The 19257-nt window shown below is 45.6% G+C and overlaps 2 protein-coding genes across 5 annotated transcripts in view; both read left to right on the top strand.

Moving 5' to 3' along the window:
* Positions 1-6953, top strand: part of btbd11b (BTB (POZ) domain containing 11b) — an 84565-nt gene extending 77612 nt beyond the window's left edge. For 2 of the 3 annotated variants that reach the window (XM_030426160.1, XM_030426158.1), the window contains 8 exons: positions 348-568; positions 645-823; positions 2877-2982; positions 3243-3381; positions 4145-4226; positions 4314-4382; positions 4564-4677; positions 5654-6953. In XM_030426160.1, coding sequence (XP_030282020.1) covers positions 348-568; positions 645-823; positions 2877-2982; positions 3243-3381; positions 4145-4226; positions 4314-4382; positions 4564-4677; positions 5654-5863 — 1120 coding nt within the window. In that variant the 3' untranslated portion in view covers positions 5864-6953. The remainder of the gene's footprint in view (positions 1-347; positions 569-644; positions 824-2876; positions 2983-3242; positions 3382-4144; positions 4227-4313; positions 4383-4563; positions 4678-5653) is intronic. The other variant, XM_030426159.1, reaches the window with a different exon arrangement.
* A 3522-nt stretch (positions 6954-10475) lies between these two features.
* mlc1 (modulator of VRAC current 1) lies at positions 10476-17851 on the top strand. 2 transcript variants are annotated; one of them, XM_030427177.1, is made up of 12 exons: positions 10476-11272; positions 11700-12074; positions 13128-13217; positions 13360-13413; positions 13552-13653; positions 13740-13841; positions 13913-13978; positions 14058-14174; positions 14261-14317; positions 16395-16517; positions 16697-16858; positions 17173-17851. In XM_030427177.1, the coding sequence occupies exons 2-12, from the start codon at positions 11775-11777 to the stop codon at positions 17245-17247; spliced, it is 1248 nt and encodes a 415-aa protein (XP_030283037.1). In that variant the 5' UTR covers positions 10476-11272; positions 11700-11774; the 3' UTR covers positions 17248-17851. The 2 variants fall into 2 exon arrangements, with proteins under 2 accessions (XP_030283037.1, XP_030283036.1); XM_030427176.1 differs by having other exon boundaries at positions 10485-11272; positions 17170-17851.
* The last annotated feature ends 1406 nt before the right edge of the window (positions 17852-19257 follow it).

Genomic DNA, 19257 nt, shown 5'->3' with positions numbered 1-19257 from the left:
AGGAAACTTCTTGCAGATTATCGGGAATTTAACCTTTTAAAAAAAAAGAGCATGACATCTTTTTTTCCCTCTGCGTTTTTGTTTGTTGTGCAATTTCCACCAAACCTGATCCACAGCACCAGTCTATGTCGGGCTGGTCAGCTTTATTTTATGAGATGTGAGCTAGTAAATAAAAGACTCATTCACTGACTCTTTAATGCCCTTTTCTAAGGAAAGTTGGATATAAACAAATGAGTTTAGCCTTTTAAACTATCACTAAATGAAGTAGTTCGTCAATGAAATTGAACTTTATGGTAGACCAGATCGCCGTCAGTAAGACTTTCTTTTTTGTGTTCTTGTTCGTCCAGAAATGTTTTCCGTAAGCTGCTGTCCCACACGGAGAAAGGCAAAGGAGACATCTTATCCCTGGAAGAGATTCTGGCCGAGGGTTCGGAGCTGGAAGGCAGAACCCCGTCTCAGATCGACATGATCAGAACCGGGAAGGCCAAACTTAAAGCCCTGAAAGAAGCCATGTACCACAGCTCAGAACACGGACACGTAGACATCACCATCGACATCCGGAGCCTCGGTGAGTTCCCGTAAACGCGTCCTGCGTGCAGCATTCATGTCTCCTCCGTGTGTTTACGTCCGTCTCCGTTTCTCAGGGATCCCGTGGACTTTGCACACTTGGATGGAGTCCCTGCGCACATGTTTCCACCAGCACCGCCGACCGCTGATCCAGGGCCTGCTCAAAGAGTTCAGCTGCATCGAGGAGGAGGAGTACACCGAGGAGCTGATCACGCACGGCCTGCCGCTCATGTTCCAGATCCTCAGAGCCAGCAAGGTGAACCTGTGACATCACTCCGGATCTCAGCTGTAACGCAGCGTCACGATATATCCGAAGATCATAAACCTCTAAAGAGACGTTATAATCTCTTCTGTGAGATGAAATCCAGCTGCTGTTTGCTTAGCTCATCTCTTTTTGTGTGGTTGTCAGTAGGTAGTCGGGTCATCAGCCTCACAGAGACTGACAGAGCCCCGGAGGCCTACTCAATATCAATTACCTGAAATGAAAATGATTTATGACATCCTCCCTCCCCCGCTCCTCTCCGTGGCTGCTGCTCATTAGATCAGGGCCCCGTCTCATTACTCCATCCCCTCGGTAGGCCGTATTAGATTTGAGAGAGCGCTCCGCCGTCCCGTCTGGCACCTCGGTTTGTTTTGTCTACTTTGTCTTGGCTTAGTGCTGCCCGGCCGACGAGATGAGCTCTGCTGTCGGTGCTGATGTGAGAGAAAACACTGCAGTGCACACACACACATTAATAACACACAAGCAGACTTGCAGAGACTTTGTGCATGTGCAATCTCATACCCACAGTATTTCTTCTCTCTCACACACACACACACACACACACTCAGACGCGTAGGTCGTGTTAGCCTTCAGTGGATTGTTGCATTGTCAGTTCTCGTCTCTGTCTCGGCTAAAATATGATGTTGGTCCGTGACCCTGTTTACTCCCCCCATGAGGACCGGAGACATCAAGATAGGGGTCGTTCATCTTCCCTCTGCCAGAGAGTCTGCTGCCCCGGCACACCGAAACCTTAACAGGGTTTAATTTAGTTAAACGAGGGGTCATATGACAACACCTGGGGACTGACAGCGTTACAAACTGAGCTCGATTAATCAGAGCATTCACAATAATCACTCAGAATCAGCAGGCAGAGGTGCGTAGTAGCAGCTGATGGATGTTTGACTCATCTCCCTTCTGTTTGTGGACAAATGGAATTAAGATCTACTCACATCTGCAAAAAGCAAAAAAAAACTAAGTGACATGTTCTCTCTGTCTGCACGATAGACGGACTCGCATCTTTAATTATCCTCCAACACTCCGTCGTTTTCACAGCACAAATACCCACTTACCAAAATATTTGTAAATTAAAAAGCATCACAGCACCACAAGGCAGCTCTGCTCGCATTAAGTGCACAAAACTCGCAGCTTTAATTACACTTCAGGTGTCACTTTGTGACTCCTTTTCAAAATGTCTGCAAACAAGCGATCTGAGAAGCTTCAGTGGGAAATAAAAAGACAGTATAGATGTGTGTTAGATATTACACAACATGTATCTGATTGTGACTACAGGAGGAGCAGGACCTTATCAAATATGTATCAGTTCAGCTCATCTCAGGTCGACCTACCTGCCTACCTACACACCTCCCTGATTCACACTGTCACACCTCGTATCCGGCTGGTGAATGTGGGGGAAGGTTGCAGAGAAATGCACCTCATCTCCAGGTGGAATAGGTGGCTGTTAATGGCTGTTTGTCGGCGTCACGCCTCGGTGAGAGTTTGCAGTCTGACTGCACACGTGGGGCTTGTAGTGTTGCGCACCGCTGCTGCAGCTGAATGCCGCCGGCCCTCCTCCTCCTCCTCCTCCTCCTCCTCCTCCTCCTCGGGTTTTTTGCACCACACACAGAGACGAGCTGAGAGTCAAACGTAAGGGGAACAAAGATCTCACACTCCTGTCTTTCTGTTTCTCACACTCCCACAGTAGCTCAGCGTGTTCCCCCTGTTATAGTAATCTCTGAGGGAACAGAGGGCGTACGAGATGAGCCTGATGTTCATCTGATCTCCTGTCAAATGGTGTGAGATAGCCATATATATCTGGCTTATTGGAGCTCGAATACAAAGTGGAAACTGAGTGTGATGGAAGGCTGCAGAAGTTAAACCCTCTCACTGAGCTGATGATTGTGTCGGGGATGTTTGTGTAGGAGAGGATCGTCACAGTGAGTGCTCCCATCTCCTTGCGTAACGTGAACTCCAGGATGTTGGCTGAGCACTTTCCCGCCCAGGCAACTTTCCCTCCCTGACGTTCTGTGTGTTTTTTTGTTTTTTTCAGAATGAGGTGATCAGCCAGCAGCTGTCTGCGATCTTCACCCAGTGTTACGGGCCGTACCCCATCCCCAAACTGGTGGAGATCAAGAGGAAGCAGTCGTCACGTCTGGGTGAGGGCTCGTCTTTATAATCAGTTTCTTTTTAACTGTAAAATCCTGAATAACACTGTAAGAAAACGCAGCATTAAGACAGAACATGTAGGCTTTGAACTCATAATGCGGAAAAATGGAAAGTGCACATACCGCCATCTAGTGTTCAGAGCTGGGAACAGAAAGTAGGAAAGAAAGTGAGCAGAAATGAATCCAGACCGGCTTAGTGAGGCTAAGTTTGTACACCCTGTTTGTGTTTTTTGTTTTTTTATGATACTCAGAAGAACATCAAGTTTTTCTGGCCATGTGTCTTCCAGATCCTCACTTCCTGAACAATAAGGAGATGTCAGATGTGACCTTTCTGGTGGAGGGGAAGCCTTTCTATGCCCACAAAGTGCTGCTCTTCACCGCCTCCAACAGGTACGCTCGCTCAAAACATCGATTAATATCAATTTATTCATACAGCTATGACCGGACGACCCCTGTGCTGATGTTCTGGACATCTTCTTCCTGCTGATCCATAAACGTATTTAAAGGGATATTCCGGTGTAATTTTAATCCATGGTCTATCACAGCGTGAAACTGTGTTAGACTCCCTCTCGAGAGATCAAGTTAGCAGACCGCTAATTTACGGAGTTTTATCAACCTCAGAAACGACCGCACGACAACAATACACTGCAGTAAATGGATCCAAATACAAACCGCCACCAAAAAGCCACAAATAATGCTCAGAACAGCACTAAACTTCAGCAACAGTACAAACAGGGTCTCAGCACATAGTCCGGGGCATCTAACCTCCGCTAGCTTAGCTGGATTTCTACTGAAAAGCTGACTAAATTTACCACTCTTCTGCAGCAGCTTCCTGTTGACGGGAAGTCCCGACGAGTCGATTACCGAGTGCAGTAGAGTTCCGCGGCTCATAGATGAAAATGTATGATTATGACTCCATGGAAAAGCAATCAAAGTTCATATGTGTCTTACCTGCCAGTTTATAACAGTTATTATCGAGAGCGGACAGGGAAAAGAACGGAATTGAGCATTTCTAACCGCACTCGGTCACATGAATGAACGTAAAGTGACTGTATCAAGGCTCGTGCTTTACCTCTGCGTTATTCAGTGTTTTATCAAATGTTAAAACAGCTAATTTTCCTGTGATCTCTCTTTTTTTTCGCCCCTTTTCAAGGTTTAAAACTCTCCTAGCAAACAGACCTTGCGGTGAAAACACGTGCATTGAAATCAGCAACGTGAAATATCACATTTTCCAGGTGAGTCATGCTTCTACCTTCATAAATTCATGCGGTGTGTTCGTCCTTGTATGGCGGCTGTGTATAACGTGTGTTTCTTGCTTTCAGCTGGTGATGCAGTATCTGTACTGTGGAGGGACAGAAGCGCTGCACATCAGGAACACAGATGTTATGGAGGTTCGGTCGTCATTATATCTATAACTGCCAGCTGTTTCATGAACTATAAAGCTTAACGAACCTCTAAACTGCGAACAAGTTTACAGTCTCAAGGTCATCTATGCATATTATCTGCGATCAGATATAAAACAGACACTTAATTTTAATTTGAGTTGTTGTGTTTTTATTTTTTATCATTCAGCTTCTGTCTGCAGCCAAGTTTTTCCAGTTGGAGGCTCTGCAGAGACACTGTGAGATTATCTGCACCAAGAACATCAACACCGAGACGTGTGTGGAGATCTACAACCACACCAAGGTGCAAAAAGAAAAATAAGAGCAGAATGAAAACACCCACAGGAACACGACCGGACAGTACAAACAGAAACCATGCAGGGAAAACACTTTAAAGGTCCCATCATTGTAGAAACTTCTACAAGATTTAGATTTCTAGACTTCTTTTTAATGGATTATAAAGAGGGTGAAGGTGAAATTCACGGAGAAATTTACACAATCCATGTTAGGTAACTGTGCCTTTAAATGAGCTGTGTAAGGTTGTGATGTCACAGTCACTTCCCCTAAGCCACGCCCACAACATGCCGATGATTAGAGTTCCTGCAACAATAGACAGTTGCTGTGTCTCAATTCAGGGTGTGCATCCTTCGAAGGACCCGACCTTTGTGGTCTTTGAAGGCGAGTCCTTCAGAGAGACCTTGTTAACCTGGTCAGCCGTTGTTAAATGTGACGGTCTAGCCTTTGGAGCATTTCCTGGTTGCGTCGCCAGATGTTTTACCCTTACGTCACGATTTCTGCCGCCCAGGCCCACGAAAGTGACGATCTACGCCACGCCATGTCGCCATTTTCTCTCTTTCTTTCTGCTTTTTCGGGCGCGCAAAGAATCTTGGGATATGTGAGGCCACGAAGGATCGTAGCGGTGCATCCTCCAAAAACAGGGAAAAGAAGGAGCATCTGGAGGAGCCTTCAGATTGGAACAGCCTTCATGTGGTGTTGTGACGTAATTAGCCTTCGAATGCTCCTCTGAAGGATGCAGACCCTGAACTGAGACACAGCGAGTGTGAGGAAAATGGCATGCAAACATTTTCTATTAGACCAACAAAATGAAAGTATGAACCTGAAAATACAGCGCCAGCATAACTCAAAATACAAGATGGTATGTAAGAAGCAAACGTGTGTTTAAAGTGCACCTTTAAGTTAAGTCTGTGATTTCTTGATGTTCGTGAGAAGCAACAACGTTCCCCCTCTTCTTCTTCTTCTTCTCCTTCTTTCATCATCAGTTCCTGGATGTTCCAGACTTGGCGTCCTACATCGAGGGCTACTTCCTGAAGAACATGGTCATGCTGATCGAGCTGGAGCCGTTCAAGCTGCTGCTGTACGACGCGCCTCCCGACAGCCCCGGCTGCGACATCCTGCGGGACCTGGAGAAAACCCTGGCCGTCCGCATCCAGTCCATCCACCTGTCCTCCTCCAAGGGATCCATCGTCTGATCTCCTGACCTTTCGTGAACGCTCACAGAATATTCATCAGAGACACGCTGACACTGTACTGAGACGGATCGTTGCAAATGAAAGAGAAAAATAAGACACGTCGGACTGTCCGGCTCGGATCTTTGTCTCCGTGAGAGATGCTAATATGCTTTTTTGTTGTCGTAGCACAGATGGTTACGAGTCTGTCTGCCTGTCAACTCTGACTTACAGTAAACATACAACGACCGTCATGAGAGAGCTGTATAATGCCACAATTTGCCACTAACATACATTACTGTAACTCATGTCCCTCATTCAGCAAGGATGTCTCTGCTACGTAGTTACATGTCGCACTGATTGGGGTTGCGCGGGGAAGTACGGAGGACGCGTTGCAAACCAGCGAGAGCGTCCGAGCGCACGTCTCGATGCATAATGTGACAAGCCATCAGTGTGTCCCCTCCCCGGCTGCCTCATGTTGTGATTTATTTGCTTTAACATGTACAGAGCAACTGATTTGTATATTTGTCACTTAGCATTAAAGTCGTGCTGATTACTCTTTGAAAGCCAAACAAAGACAAAGAACTAAGAAGTAGCTGTAATGTGACCGATGCTAACGAGGGACTCTGATCATGTGACTTCAGGCGGGAGAGAAGACTTTTATCCTTCCGTCACTACTGTGTAAATATTGTTGATAAAAAAAAACAAAATCAGAGCTATTGATAATGTAAGTTAATGTATATATATCCACGGATGTTTTTCTCATGTGTCTTACTGTTGGATATCGCTGTACAAAAAACGAGAAGCTCATCTTTTAAATATCTGTGTTTAAATGTTGCATGTCGGAGGGATGACTGTGGGTTTGTTTTGTTCTTTTTCTGTTCGAGCCGACGACATCGAGGAACTGCTTCCACACTCTGAACGACGGACGGGAATATTGTTCGCCACGAGCATGAGTCACTAAACGTGTGCCGGTCAGAGCGGTGTGGTCATTTACATGTGCGAGAGACATTGTGACTTCATGCTGTCAGCTGAAACCACGAGACTTTGTGTACGTGTGACTTGTTTTATCTTTTCCTCTATAAAGATTAATATAAAGAACGCTGTGAATCTGCTCTTAGCTTCTCCTGGTGCAGTCCTCTGGTTAAAACAAGCGGCTGTAAGAGGGAGGGAACATCCATTATTCTGTTTGGTGTAAAATGTTGAAAAGCTGTCCCGTTGTTATTTTGTTCTCCACAGTCGAAAGGTCACATCTCAGCTGGGAGGAGGTTTAATTTGGCACCCAGCTGCACACGAGCCAGTGCTGTCCTGCATAAATAGCCCTGAAATCAATGACACAAAAAGAGAAGAAAAACCCTTTAATTAGTTCAGTGGTGCCCCAAAACTTATACATGTTCTAATATAACTTCAGCAGCCAGTTCACGTAAGGTTAATCATCCATATAATATACTCATTTGCTGTGAGATGGCTGTAGAAACACTTCTAGCATAGCAAAGTTAGCTTCTCATGCTAATAGGAAGTCCCCAGATGGCGTGTTTCTATCGTTATTATCATCTTTAGTTGTATTTTGTTTCGATCAGGACGTGTTTACTTAAAATTTTGCTCATAAATGCATCATTTAATGTTGCTTTTCTCGTAATGTCAAACCTTCCTGTTAGCTTTAGCTGGCTAACTTAGCTTTTTCTTCAAAATGTAGGAAGTAATTTTAGATTTCGGACATTTGCTAATCACCTTAAAGGGACAGTGTGTACCGATTTAAGTAATTTATTAACTCAAATCAACGTCTTCGTTCATAAGTAAGTCCTCATTGGTGTACAGTTACCTCTGCCACCAATCTGACTTATCCTCCTGAGTGAAGAATTACCTATCTGAATATACACAGCACGGGCAAGCTCTATGGAGGCCGCCATGTCTTTCCGGTTTTAAAAAAACTATGGACTGCCGAGAGGGACACAAAGCACTACGTGGTACTACGGAGTAAGGCTAAACGTGTTTTCGCTCAGAGCTAGCTTGACTGCGGAACTGAGAGGGAGCTCAGCGAAAGCGCTCGTCACTAACAATAACAATAACTAACGACATCTTTACCTCATTACTTGAATCAGTAGAAATACTCTATGCTGTTGGGAAAGAGTCCATATTTTGAAAATGAGTTTCTTGTCCGTCAGTGCCACCGTAGCTTCCGGAATGCCTCCAACGTCTTCAGCACGGGAGGGGTGAGCAAAGGAGTGTTGCAATGTAGAACCTCACAGCTAGATGGCGCTAAATACTTGATATATTACACACTGTCCCTTTAAACCTAATGCAGAGCTTTAGCATGTTAGCTTGATGTTACAGAAATATAAGATTATGTTTTACTGTCGGACGAGTTTGTTGCAGGAAGTTAGCCTGTGCGCGTTGTGTTTAACTAGGTTTGGCCTTCCAGTGCTTCAGGCTAAGCTAGCTAGAAATAACTGTTGTCTTTTTAATTGTCATGTTTAATTTATAATGTTTTAATTTATGTTTTCAGCCGATCCGTGGGAAAAGAAGACGTTTAATTCTTTATATATGTTTCCAATAAGCTACAACTATGATTTTATTATTGATATTTATGGATTATTCTAGGGGTTAGCTTCCCAGAAAACCTTTTCAAGTCTCATGTAGTTTTTGGGGACATGGCGTTCTACCCGTCATCTCGTTCCGCAGGAGAGCTGATGTGTATTTGAACCAGTTTGCAGATGTGCCTGAAAGTTCAAAGCGCTGGAGGTGCAGAGGAGGTGTCACAGCCAAAAAGGGAGGCAGGTGTGAAGCAAATCAGAGGGGAAAAGCACCGACTGCATAATAAGAAGAAGTAGAAAGAGGGCATCAAAGCCGTGCAGGGAGAACAGACCTGGCCTTGTTCTCTGCTGGTTTCACTCTGTTGCAAGAGAGAGTAAAAGCAAAGAAGCGGTGCAACCTCGTGTGTGGTCACTTTGTGCTGTGTCGTCGGTAAGATGGAGAGAATCTCCCGCTTCTCGTGCAGACGTGTGTTTTCAACAGTCATAATCTCACGTCCAGAATGCCCCAATAAAAACAAAAGATCAGCATCTCAGGATCGAAACACTGACGATCAAAGAGCAGCAACTCATCACTCAATCATTAAAAAAGTCTGTTACAATAAAACTGAGCGTTCTTCTTTACTGACTGATCGTGTTCGTGTCAAAGAGCTGAAACAGAAACGCTGAATTAAAAGTTTAACTAGGCTTTATTTTAGCATAAAGAGATCCGGCGATAAGACACAGATCAAGATGGAAACGCAGGAACAAAACCAGCTGAAGGAAAATCCAAGAAGGAACTAAGAACAAACCAGAAAGCCACGGGGAACCAAACGAGCGAGGCACAAATGTGGGACACATCAGGCTTAAATATACAGGTACTGATCGACTACGAGAACCCAGGTAGGAAGGAAAAAGACAAAGACAGGAAGTGGAAAGTAAACCATGATTATGAGGACATAATCGACTAAATAAAACATAAAACAGGTAACAAAAAAATAACCTTGTGTGGATGAGAAGATGATGAGAAGACCATGTATAGTGAAATGTATAATTTTATATTGCATCACTTGAATTATGTCGTGTTTTTGGGATTTAGTTTCATGTTTTATTTTGTAGATTATCGTCTCGTGACGTGGTTTACTTTCCACTTCCTGTCTTTGTCTTTACCCTTCTCACCTGGGTTCTCTTAGTCGATCAGTACCTGTATATTTAAGCCTGTGTCCTACATTCGTGCCTCTTGTGTTCCCACTTTGGTTCTCTGTGGCTTTCTGCTTTATTCTGAATCCTTAACAGACACCCCGCAGTCATAAACTTTCACCCTCCATGGGAAGAAGAATTCGTGTTTTGGGGGACGAGGAATGGTGAGTGACACCACGACGGGACGGGAAGAGATGCTGAAATGTCACATCACCTGTTACAATTACAAAACAATCTGGATTTTGCTTCCTGTCCTCCTTTCAATGCAGGAATTAAGTATTAAGAAAATAAAGTTTTGCAGGTGATCTGCAGTTTTAAAAGTGTCTCAGTGTTACAGCGTCAAACATGATGATAATATTCATTTTTCTTTATTTGTCTGAATGTCAGCAGCAGCAGCAGCAACAGCTCTGTCTGGCTCCATGATATTTAAAGATGTAAGAAATTAAATTACTGAGAGTAAACAGCCGTGTACAAACAGGCTGTTTCTGTCATTTCTTTTCCATTTCCAGATACTGAAGTGTGTCTCGTCTTATCAGCGTTCCTCCGATCCTCTTTTAAATGTCTCCACTGGACTGTTGCAGAGCACTTCTCCCTCTCTCTCTCTCTTTGAGTATGTGTGGCATTCACAGTGTTCGTGTGTGTGTGTGTTTGTGTGTGTGTGTGTTGGGCGGAGACATTAGAATGGCGAGGGACGGGGTGACAGCAGTTGTTAAGGAGTCGCCATGGTTACCGCCGCCCAGGGAACAATGTTGAGTTGAGATTGCTCCGCTGTGTGTTAAAAGACTGAATGGTTTTCCCGAGGAGCACATACATGTACGTGCTTACACACACACACACACACACACACACACACACACTCCACTGGAAGTCGTCGTCCAATCAGATTCACTCATGATTCATAAGAGAATCTTGTTTTTCAGGAGCAGCAGTGATCCGTCGTTGGATTAGCTGTGTCAGACAGGAGGCCGTGCGATTAAGCCGTGGAAATGTCTCTGTTGCCTCTCTTTTTTTTTTTTTTCTAAAGCGCTGCTGGGCATCTTAATTTACTGGGCTGTGAACTGAGAGTGGAGGGAAGTCATGAGAGGAGCTCCACAGGGGGACACGTTCAATTATTTAGGGGGCACAAACCGACTGTTTGACACTGTACACGACTGGGTTTGTGTCCACATCTCTCGGCGGCTGCTTCATTTTTCTTGGAGCGATCAGGAATTTCCAATCACATGACTGGTTGTGCTGCCATGTGCACATTTTCTGAGCGCCTCTTGTTATTGTGAGTGGGTCTGTGCATGCATGCATGCGTGTGTGCGTGCATGAGCAAATGGGAGTGTAAAAAGGGGATGTTTGCCCCACTAACTCTGCCCCCAGCGCGAGCCCCTTCATCCTTCCCCCTTGTTGTCATGCACAGGCGCTCTCCCTCTTTTGGCACAAAGTAGGCTGGCAGCACAACAGCCATGTGTTTAAGCTCCACGCTTTGAAGGGCTCGAAAAAACTTTTTCAGAACAGTTTCAGAGAAACATTGTGTACAGAGAGAGAGAGAGAGGGAGGGAGGAGGAGGAGAGAGAGGGTGAGGGTGAAAGAGAGAGTGTAAGTGTGAGGGAGAGAGATGGGGAGCAGACGGAGCTGCAGACAAAAACAAGCTGTCTTCCATGCGGTGATTTGATCTTAGTTGTTGGAGGAAGACTTTGTTTTATTTGGGGAGATTCTGCAGGAGACTCGGCAACAGGTGAGTGTCGCAGAGAAGCGTTGTCCTCTTGGCTCGGGCCGACAGAACAGAGGGAGCTGTTCGGGTGGATTCTGCATGATTAGTAAAGTCTGTTCTTTTAGTTTTAAAGGTGCATTATGTAGATACGGGGAGGGCATTTTAATCAGGAGAGAAAGATCTTCATTTTTGTGACTGAGTAAACAAACTGATCTTAAAGGACGACACAGTTTCACGCTGTTTTACTTTGTTTACATGTGGCGGACCCTGCCAACTTTACAGTGCCCCTTTAATGCACTTTTCACTGATGTTTCCTCTAGTTTTATTGGAACTTCTCTGGTTTCCATCTTCACGACATCATCTAGGAACATCTAAAGAGAAACATGTTGAGAGTCGTGATCTTCTTCAGCTTTTGCAACTGAATTTTCCCCCGTTTTTTTTCCCCTCGGAGGTGGCTGTAATCCTGTAAATCCAATCTGTGCTCCCCCCATCCCATCGTTGGATTTAGCCGCCAGCTGTTTCGGCGATGCAGTGCGACGAGCTCTCAGCCCGGGATGAGTTCACCTACAGCCACATGCCCATTCTGGAGAGGGGCGGCGGGACTCTGGAGAGGGGCGGCGGGAGTCTGGAGAGGGGAGGTGGTTCGCTGGGTCGACGGAGCGACAGGGGATCCGAGAGAAGGCCGGACAGAGGGGAGCGGTATAGGCCCGAGCGGGACAGCTACACGGTGGACGTGAGGGCCAGTGACCTGCAGCTGGCCCAGCCGGAGCCTCTAAAGCACCCCTGCTTCAGCTACAGGGCCTGGCTCTACAGTGTCCTCATAGGGGTGAGAGGGAGTGGAACACATCACAGGGTGCATCTGCCCGGTCCGTAACACCCAAACTTTTACAGGTTGGGCTGATCTTTTCTCTTATTAAAGAGCATCCCAATCTAGAAGTTCTGAGTGAGATGGCAGCAAGAAATCTTGTTTTGTGCTTCCACATTTAGAGGCTGTTCACATTTGGCATCGACATGCGTCCGACGTGATCCGATCACAAGTGGACTGCTTGAGGACCGGAAGTTCACACCTGACAACAAATATCTTCATGTGCAACCAAATTGACAAGAAGCCCTGAATAGTTAAGAGTGTGTTGTGGACAGTGTTTAACAAAGTTTGTGAAGTTTCTTCCAACGCAACAAGTCTAAAAATATTGCTTTTTTTTGGGGCAGTATGGGGACTTTCTCCTCGGGCATCAATCTGTTATATTCTTTAATGAATTTGGTAACGGGTGAAGTTGAAACAGCCCTTCAGACCCGAAGGAAACATCTTAATGCATGAGGGTTTAATGCCGAATTCATAAGAAGTCACCAGTGATTTAAAATTTACCGAAGCTGATTCACGAGGTACGTTGAGTTTCTCCTCCTGCGACATCTCTTAAAATCACACGGTTTGTAAAGGGAGACTGGTGATATTGTCTCAAATTTAGTTTTTCATGGAGGAAGTCGGTAGAGTAGGAGGGCCTTTCAGTGTGAGGCAACCAGCAACAAAACACAACATATGCTGGTCTTGCTGGTGGTCACCAGCAAGACCAGCATATGTTGTGTTTTGTTTCTGGTCTTTGCTGGTTTTTCTAGCAGGGTGGTCTGACTGATCGGATCTCAAACGCCTCCTCACTGCCTCTTCAGATCGAATCACTCAGGTTGGACGATAATGCCAAATGTGAACAGCGCCTCAGAGGAGGAGAAACGTGGCATTGACTGACTGATTCCATCGCTCCAAACGATGCACCTGCATGTGTTTGCGAGAGAATGTCAGGTTTCTCCAACAGTCTCTCACCTGTTGCTCACATTTATGAATCTGTGTTTGTATCTGCGTGCCCGTCTGTGTTTGTGTGCTCAGGGCAGTCTGCTCATCACGTCGGGTTTCTCTCTGTACCTGGGAAATGTGTTTCCTGTTGCCATGGACTACCTACGCTGCGCTGCCGGCTCTGTAAGTGACCATCGCAATCACGGCCACATTCGATGAGTTTACACAAACGATTTAGATTAGGCCGTCGTGTCTAAATGCCAGGAATTTTTTTTACAGACGGCATCAGATCAGCAGCTCATTTGTTGCCGCTCTTCTTTCTCAGGGCCTCCCCGCAGCGATCGCCAGCTTTGCCATTGCCAAGAACAGACATGTTGCAGTGAGTAAACACTAAACACACCAACGGCAAAAAAAAAAAAAGAGATAATTACGTTTTAATGGCTTTTTAATTGAATTTCCTCGAGGCGGTCGAGGCGCGATGCTAATGAGCTCTGATGTTTTACTCGTTTGTGACAAGGTGTCAGATTTCCAGGTGGTCTACGTGTCGACGTTTGCTGTGACCACCACCTGCCTGGTTTGGTTCGGGTGTAAGCTGGTCCTGAACCCCTCCGCTGTCAATGTAAATCCACTTTGGTACCATAATGAGACTTCTGAGACCTGTATCGTGTGATTCTTCAGGATGAGGCATTCTTTCTCTGTTCTCAGATCAACTTCAACCTCATCCTGATGATTGTGCTCGAGGTGTTGATGGCCAGCACCGTCATCCTGTCAGCCCGCTCTGCAGAAGACTGCTGCTGCCACAGGAAGGTGTGTGTCAGAGTGTCTATATGTTTTTGCTTCTATTCCATCTCCTCTCACTCTTTCCGCCAATCTTACAGACGTACGACAGACCTGCGATCATGAAGCCTGCCGTGTTCCCCACCCGACTCCTTAAAGCGTATTCTGTGAGTCTCCTTCAGCTTTCCTCACGTTCAGCTTCTGTCTGATCAATGCATCGTAATCACTGAAGAACGTCTCCGACAGGTGATCGAGGTGATCGTGGGGATCTCCGCCGTGTTCGGAGGGATTATCGCGCTCAACATGGACGCTTTGCTGCCTGGCCCCTACTTGTCCGTCACATTTTTCTGGATTCTTGTGGCTGTAAGTTTTCCTCGCTAAAACCTTTCTTTTCGTTGAGAGCTAAAGATGTCTTCCACTGTATCACTCTGATCTATAATCTCTTGCAGTGTTTCCCCAGTGCTATCGCCAGTCATGTTGTGTCAGAATACCCCAACAAATGTCTGGTGAGTACAAGTTTCACCCGAAACTCCTCATGGTGTTCCCCAAGGTCCTGCCCTGGGTCCTGTTTTGTTTGCCTTGCTTGTTCTTACCGTCCCTGTAAAGTAACACCCCATCACTGACATGTAGACGATTCTCTATCATCTCATTTAAGACTCAAAATGTTGCAAAATTATATCTAATTTCGGGAAATTTATATTACCGGCCAATTGCAGTAAAGCTGGTAAATAGAGCAGATGATGTTTAGTCACATTTCTGTGACTAACTAAATGAGTGCATCATCCACACACGCTGATGCAGCAGGTGGCAGCCTGCAACAGTAAAGATGGTTTGTGGCCTGCCAACAAACACAGAGAAGAAGAAGAAGAAGAAGAAGAAGAAGATTAAATCAGCCTTGACATCGATAATATATCTTATCTTTTTTTTCCCTCAGGTGTGCATAAAACTACAGATTATGAACTTTCAGGCATGTGCGTACATTAGAAATCTCCTGTGGTTCTTTGTGGTTCTTTGTGGTTCTCTGTGGTTCTCTGTAGTTCTCTGTAGTTCTCTGTAGTTCTCTGTGGTTCTCTGTAGTTCTCTGTAGTTCTCTGTGGTTCTTTGTGGTTCTCTGTAGTTCTCTGTAGTTCTCTGTGGTTCTTTGTGGTTCCCTGTGGTTCTCTGTAGTTCTCTGTAGTTCTCTGTGGTTCTTTGTGGTTCTCTGTAGTCCTTTGTGGTTCCCTGTGGTTCTCTGTGGTTCTTTGTGGTTCTCTGTAGTTCTTTGTGGTTCTCTGTAGTTCTTTGTGGTTCTCTGTAGTTCTTTGTGGTTCTCTGTAGTTCTCTGTAGTTCTCTGTAGTTCTTTGTGGTTCTCTGTAGTTCTTTGTGGTTCTCTGTAGTTCTCTGTAGTTCTCTGTAGTTCTCTGTGGTTCTTTGTGGTTCTCTGTAGTTCTTTGTGGTTCTCTGTAGTTCTCTGTGGTTCTCTGTAGTTCTTTGTGGTTCTCTGTGGTTCTTTGTGGTTCTCTGTGGTTCTCTGTGGTTCTTTGTGGTTCTCTGTGGTTCTTTGTGGTTCTCTGTGGTTCTTTGTGGTTCTCTGTAGTCCTTTGTGGTTCCCTGTGGTTCTCTGTGGTTCTTTGTGGTTCTCTGTAGTTCTTTGTGGTTCTCTGTAGTTCTTTGTGGTTCTCTGTAGTTCTTTGTGGTTCTCTGTAGTTCTCTGTAGTTCTCTGTAGTTCTTTGTGGTTCTCTGTAGTTCTTTGTGGTTCTCTGTAGTTCTCTGTAGTTCTCTGTAGTTCTCTGTGGTTCTTTGTGGTTCTCTGTAGTTCTTTGTGGTTCTCTGTAGTTCTCTGTGGTTCTCTGTAGTTCTTTGTGGTTCTCTGTGGTTCTTTGTGGTTCTCTGTGGTTCTCTGTGGTTCTTTGTGGTTCTCTGTGGTTCTTTGTGGTTCTCTGTGGTTCTTTGTGGTTCTCTGTAGTTCTTTGTGGTTCTCTGTGGTTCTCTGTGGTTCTCTGTGGTTCTTTGTGGTTTTCTGTGGTTCTTTGTGGTTTTCTGTGGTTCTCTGTAGTTCTCTGTGGTTCTCTGTGGTTCTCTGTAGTTCTTTGTGGTTCTCTGTGGTTCTCTGTGGTTCCCTGTGGTTCTCTGTGGTTCTCTGTGGTTCTCTGTAGTTCTTTGTGGTTCTCTGTAGTTCTCTGTGGTTCTCTGTGGTTCTCTGTAGTTCTTTGTGGTTCTTTGTGGTTCTCTGTGGTTCTCTGTAGTTCTCTGTGGTTCTCTGTGGTTCCCTGATCGTGGGTTTGTTGGTTGTTCCTCGCACCAGATCCAAAACTTCAGCACATTCTGTCTTTTGACTTTTGATCTGAAGACCCGGCTGACAAACGGCAGCTGAAGACTTTCCTTTGTGTCATTTTATAAAAGAGATTCTATTCAACAGTATGTTTTTAAGTCTATATTTATCTGCTTCTTTCATTCTTCTGCCACTAAAAGATGCGATACAGATAAAGTTTACTACTGTTCTCAGTCATACAAACTGGGTCTGTCTCTTTTTTTTTTTATTTCTGGCTCTCCAAACTTTTTCTCTCATTTCTTTTTTTCCTCTCTTCCTGGTGTCTCTCAGGTGGAGGTGCTGATTGCCATCAGCAGCGTGACATCTCCTCTGCTCTTCTCAGCCTCCGGCTTCCTCTCTTGCAGTGTGATCAGCTTCATTGAAATGTTCCTGCATGATGTGCCTACGGCCAAGGTGAGCTCAGCGGAGCCAAAAATTCCCACCGTAGGTTTTAAAAGCATTACCTATCCGGCCTAGAGCTCCTTTTAAATGAGGAATACAGATATACAGGAGCCGACTTTAGAGAAACTGTGAAATTGACTCACTTAAAAACCCCTGAATGTCCTCTTTGTGTGTGTGTGTGTGTGGTCCAGCAATCCTATGACATCCTGCTGCTGATTCTGATGGTGCTGCTGCTGGTGCAGGCTATTCTGACTTCAGCCACTGTGGTGCACTGTGCCTCCTACAAGAGTCAGCTCCGCATGGGCGCTGTGGAGTGCGATGACAGCATGCACACCTCCAGTCACTACTGCGAGGTAAGACAGGTAGAAGGCAGGAGTCGTGGACACAACTGGACACATCTGTCTGTGTTTATCCGTCCTGCGTCTCCGGCGAGAGATGTGAAAATGTGCAGAATAAGAAATGTGATTCTGTTCCGGCTGTAGCTCATTTAAACGGCATTTAAATGTGCGTACATAAAAGTCAACGGGCTCATGATACGTTGCAATAAAGACATTACGCTGCTCATCCTTCATGCATCATTCATCTCAATGTTTCTGTCACCTTTCCCCTTCCATATCTAATCTCTCTCCTCCCCCCCTTCTTCCTGTTTTGTTCCCTTCGGCAGCAGGCATCCAATGGAACGCTGCAGGATTTCGACAAAGACAGAGCCTGGAAGGCAGTCGTGGTCCAAATGGCCCAATGAGCGGTTCACCACCGTGCAGAGAAAGAGAGAGAGAGAGAGAGAAGTTAATGATGAGAAAGAAGGAATATATACACAACAAACTCTGTGAGCTGTGAGCGCAAGAGCACAATCCTGAGGCAGAGAGAAAGACGTGTTCAGAGAAGGAGAGAGAATCACAGAGGGGAAGAAAGAAAGAAATCTGGGGGGGGGGAGGAAGTTTGAAAGAAATGCATGGCAGAGAAAATGATTCTTTAATTTGTTTCTGTTGACGATTTTTGCGTAGATAATGCTCGGGGCGCCGCGTCTGATGTCTGTTCTCTGGGTTTCTTCTCATAATTGTTGTCTGCATACTGACGTGGAGAGGAGAGGCTTCATCCGACCTGGGAATTGAACCATTTTCTGTAGTTTAATAAGCAGAAGTGTATTTACACTGACAGCATGTAGGTGCAAAGAACAATCGTGTGAGTCAGTGTTCAGTAGTGTAACAGTGATGTTCAGCAGCGCAGTATAGTGGCTGTCTACTGCAGATCATCACCAGAGAATTGATCCTCCTGGATTAATCACCTGGCGTGAAGTGTTTTAACAGAGATTATGTGTTATTAGAAATAAAACGTTTGTCAGTAAACGTGTGTGTGATGATTTATTGAAGGACAAGTCATCAGATTCAGTCATTATCTGCTCACCCTCCGTGATGTTTTGTGTCGTTCACCCGGGACAAGAAAGAAAACCGACTCCTCTGATTCATCCTCGGGGTTATAGATTCTAACTTCCATGAAGCGAAGTCGGATAAAGAGATCAATGAGGCGGGCAGACGGGCTCACAATACATTTAAGAATGTGCCACTGTGGATCTAATGCAGAATTCATTGCCTGTCGTCACCGCCCTGCTGTCTCCTTCAGCGTCCTGCCTGCAGCCTGTCAGCCGTGAGTAATGTGAGCGTGCAAAGTTACTCAAGTAATCGAGTAAACGTCAGAAGTAGCAGGAAGTGGTGAAGTGCCTCACAATCGTACTGAGCAGATTGTACTTTGTTACATTACATCACTGGTTGTTCTAAATGTTGCAGTTATGATCATATTAATAAACAGTATCAATAGATCCTCGTTATAAACTGGTTAAAGGCAGAGCTGCAACACATCTCAGACATGAACATCACCAGGATCTCTGAGATGGAGGGCGAGAGGAGGGGGGAGGAAGAGAGGGAGAGAGGGAGACAGTACGAGGGAGAGAAGAGATGAAGAGAGAGGAGAGGAAGAGAGAGAGTGAGGGAGATAGAAAGGGGAAGAAAGAGAGAGAAGGAGGGAGAGACAGAGAGAGAGGTTAAGACAGATGAAGAGAGAGGGAAAGAGGGGAGGGCAGAGGGGGAGAGAGGAGAGGAAGAGAGAGGGTGAGGGAGATAGAAAGGGGGAGAAGGAGAGAGAAAAGGAGGGAGAGACAGAGAGAGAGGTTAAGACAGATGAAGAGAGAGGGGAGGGGGAGGGCAGAGGGGGGAGAGAGAGATGAAGGGGGAGAGAGGGTGAGGGAGATAGATTGGGGGAGAAAGAGAGAGAAAAGGAGGGAGATACAGAGAGAGAGGTTAAGACAGATGAAGAGAGAGGGAAAGAGGGGAGGGCAGAGGGGGGAGAGAGAGATGAAGGGGGAGAGAGGAGAGGAAGAGAGAGAGTGAGGGAAATAGAAAGGGGGAGGAAGAGAAAGAAAAGGAGGGAGAGACAGAGAGAGAGGTTAAAACAGATGAAGAGAGAGGGAAAGAGGGGAGGGGGAGAGGGGGGGAGAAAGAGGTTGAGACAGATGAAGAGAAAGAGAGTGAGGGGGAGAGAGAGAAAGAGGAAGATAGAGAGTAAGGGAGACAGTAAGGGGGAGACACACAGAGGATAAGACAAATGAAAAGAGAGGGGGAGAGGGAGAGAGGGGAGGGCAGAGGTTGGGAGAGAGAGATGAAGGGGGAGAGAGGAGAGGAAGAGAGAGAGTGAGGGAGATAGAAATGGGGAGAAAGAGAGAGAGAAGGAGGAAGAGACAGAGAGAGAGGTTAAGACA

Source organism: Sparus aurata, chromosome 8, assembly GCF_900880675.1.
Source record: "Sparus aurata chromosome 8, fSpaAur1.1, whole genome shotgun sequence".
Classification (NCBI taxonomy): Eukaryota; Metazoa; Chordata; class Actinopteri; order Spariformes; family Sparidae; genus Sparus; species Sparus aurata.
This window is presented reverse-complemented; position numbering and strand designations above follow the sequence as displayed.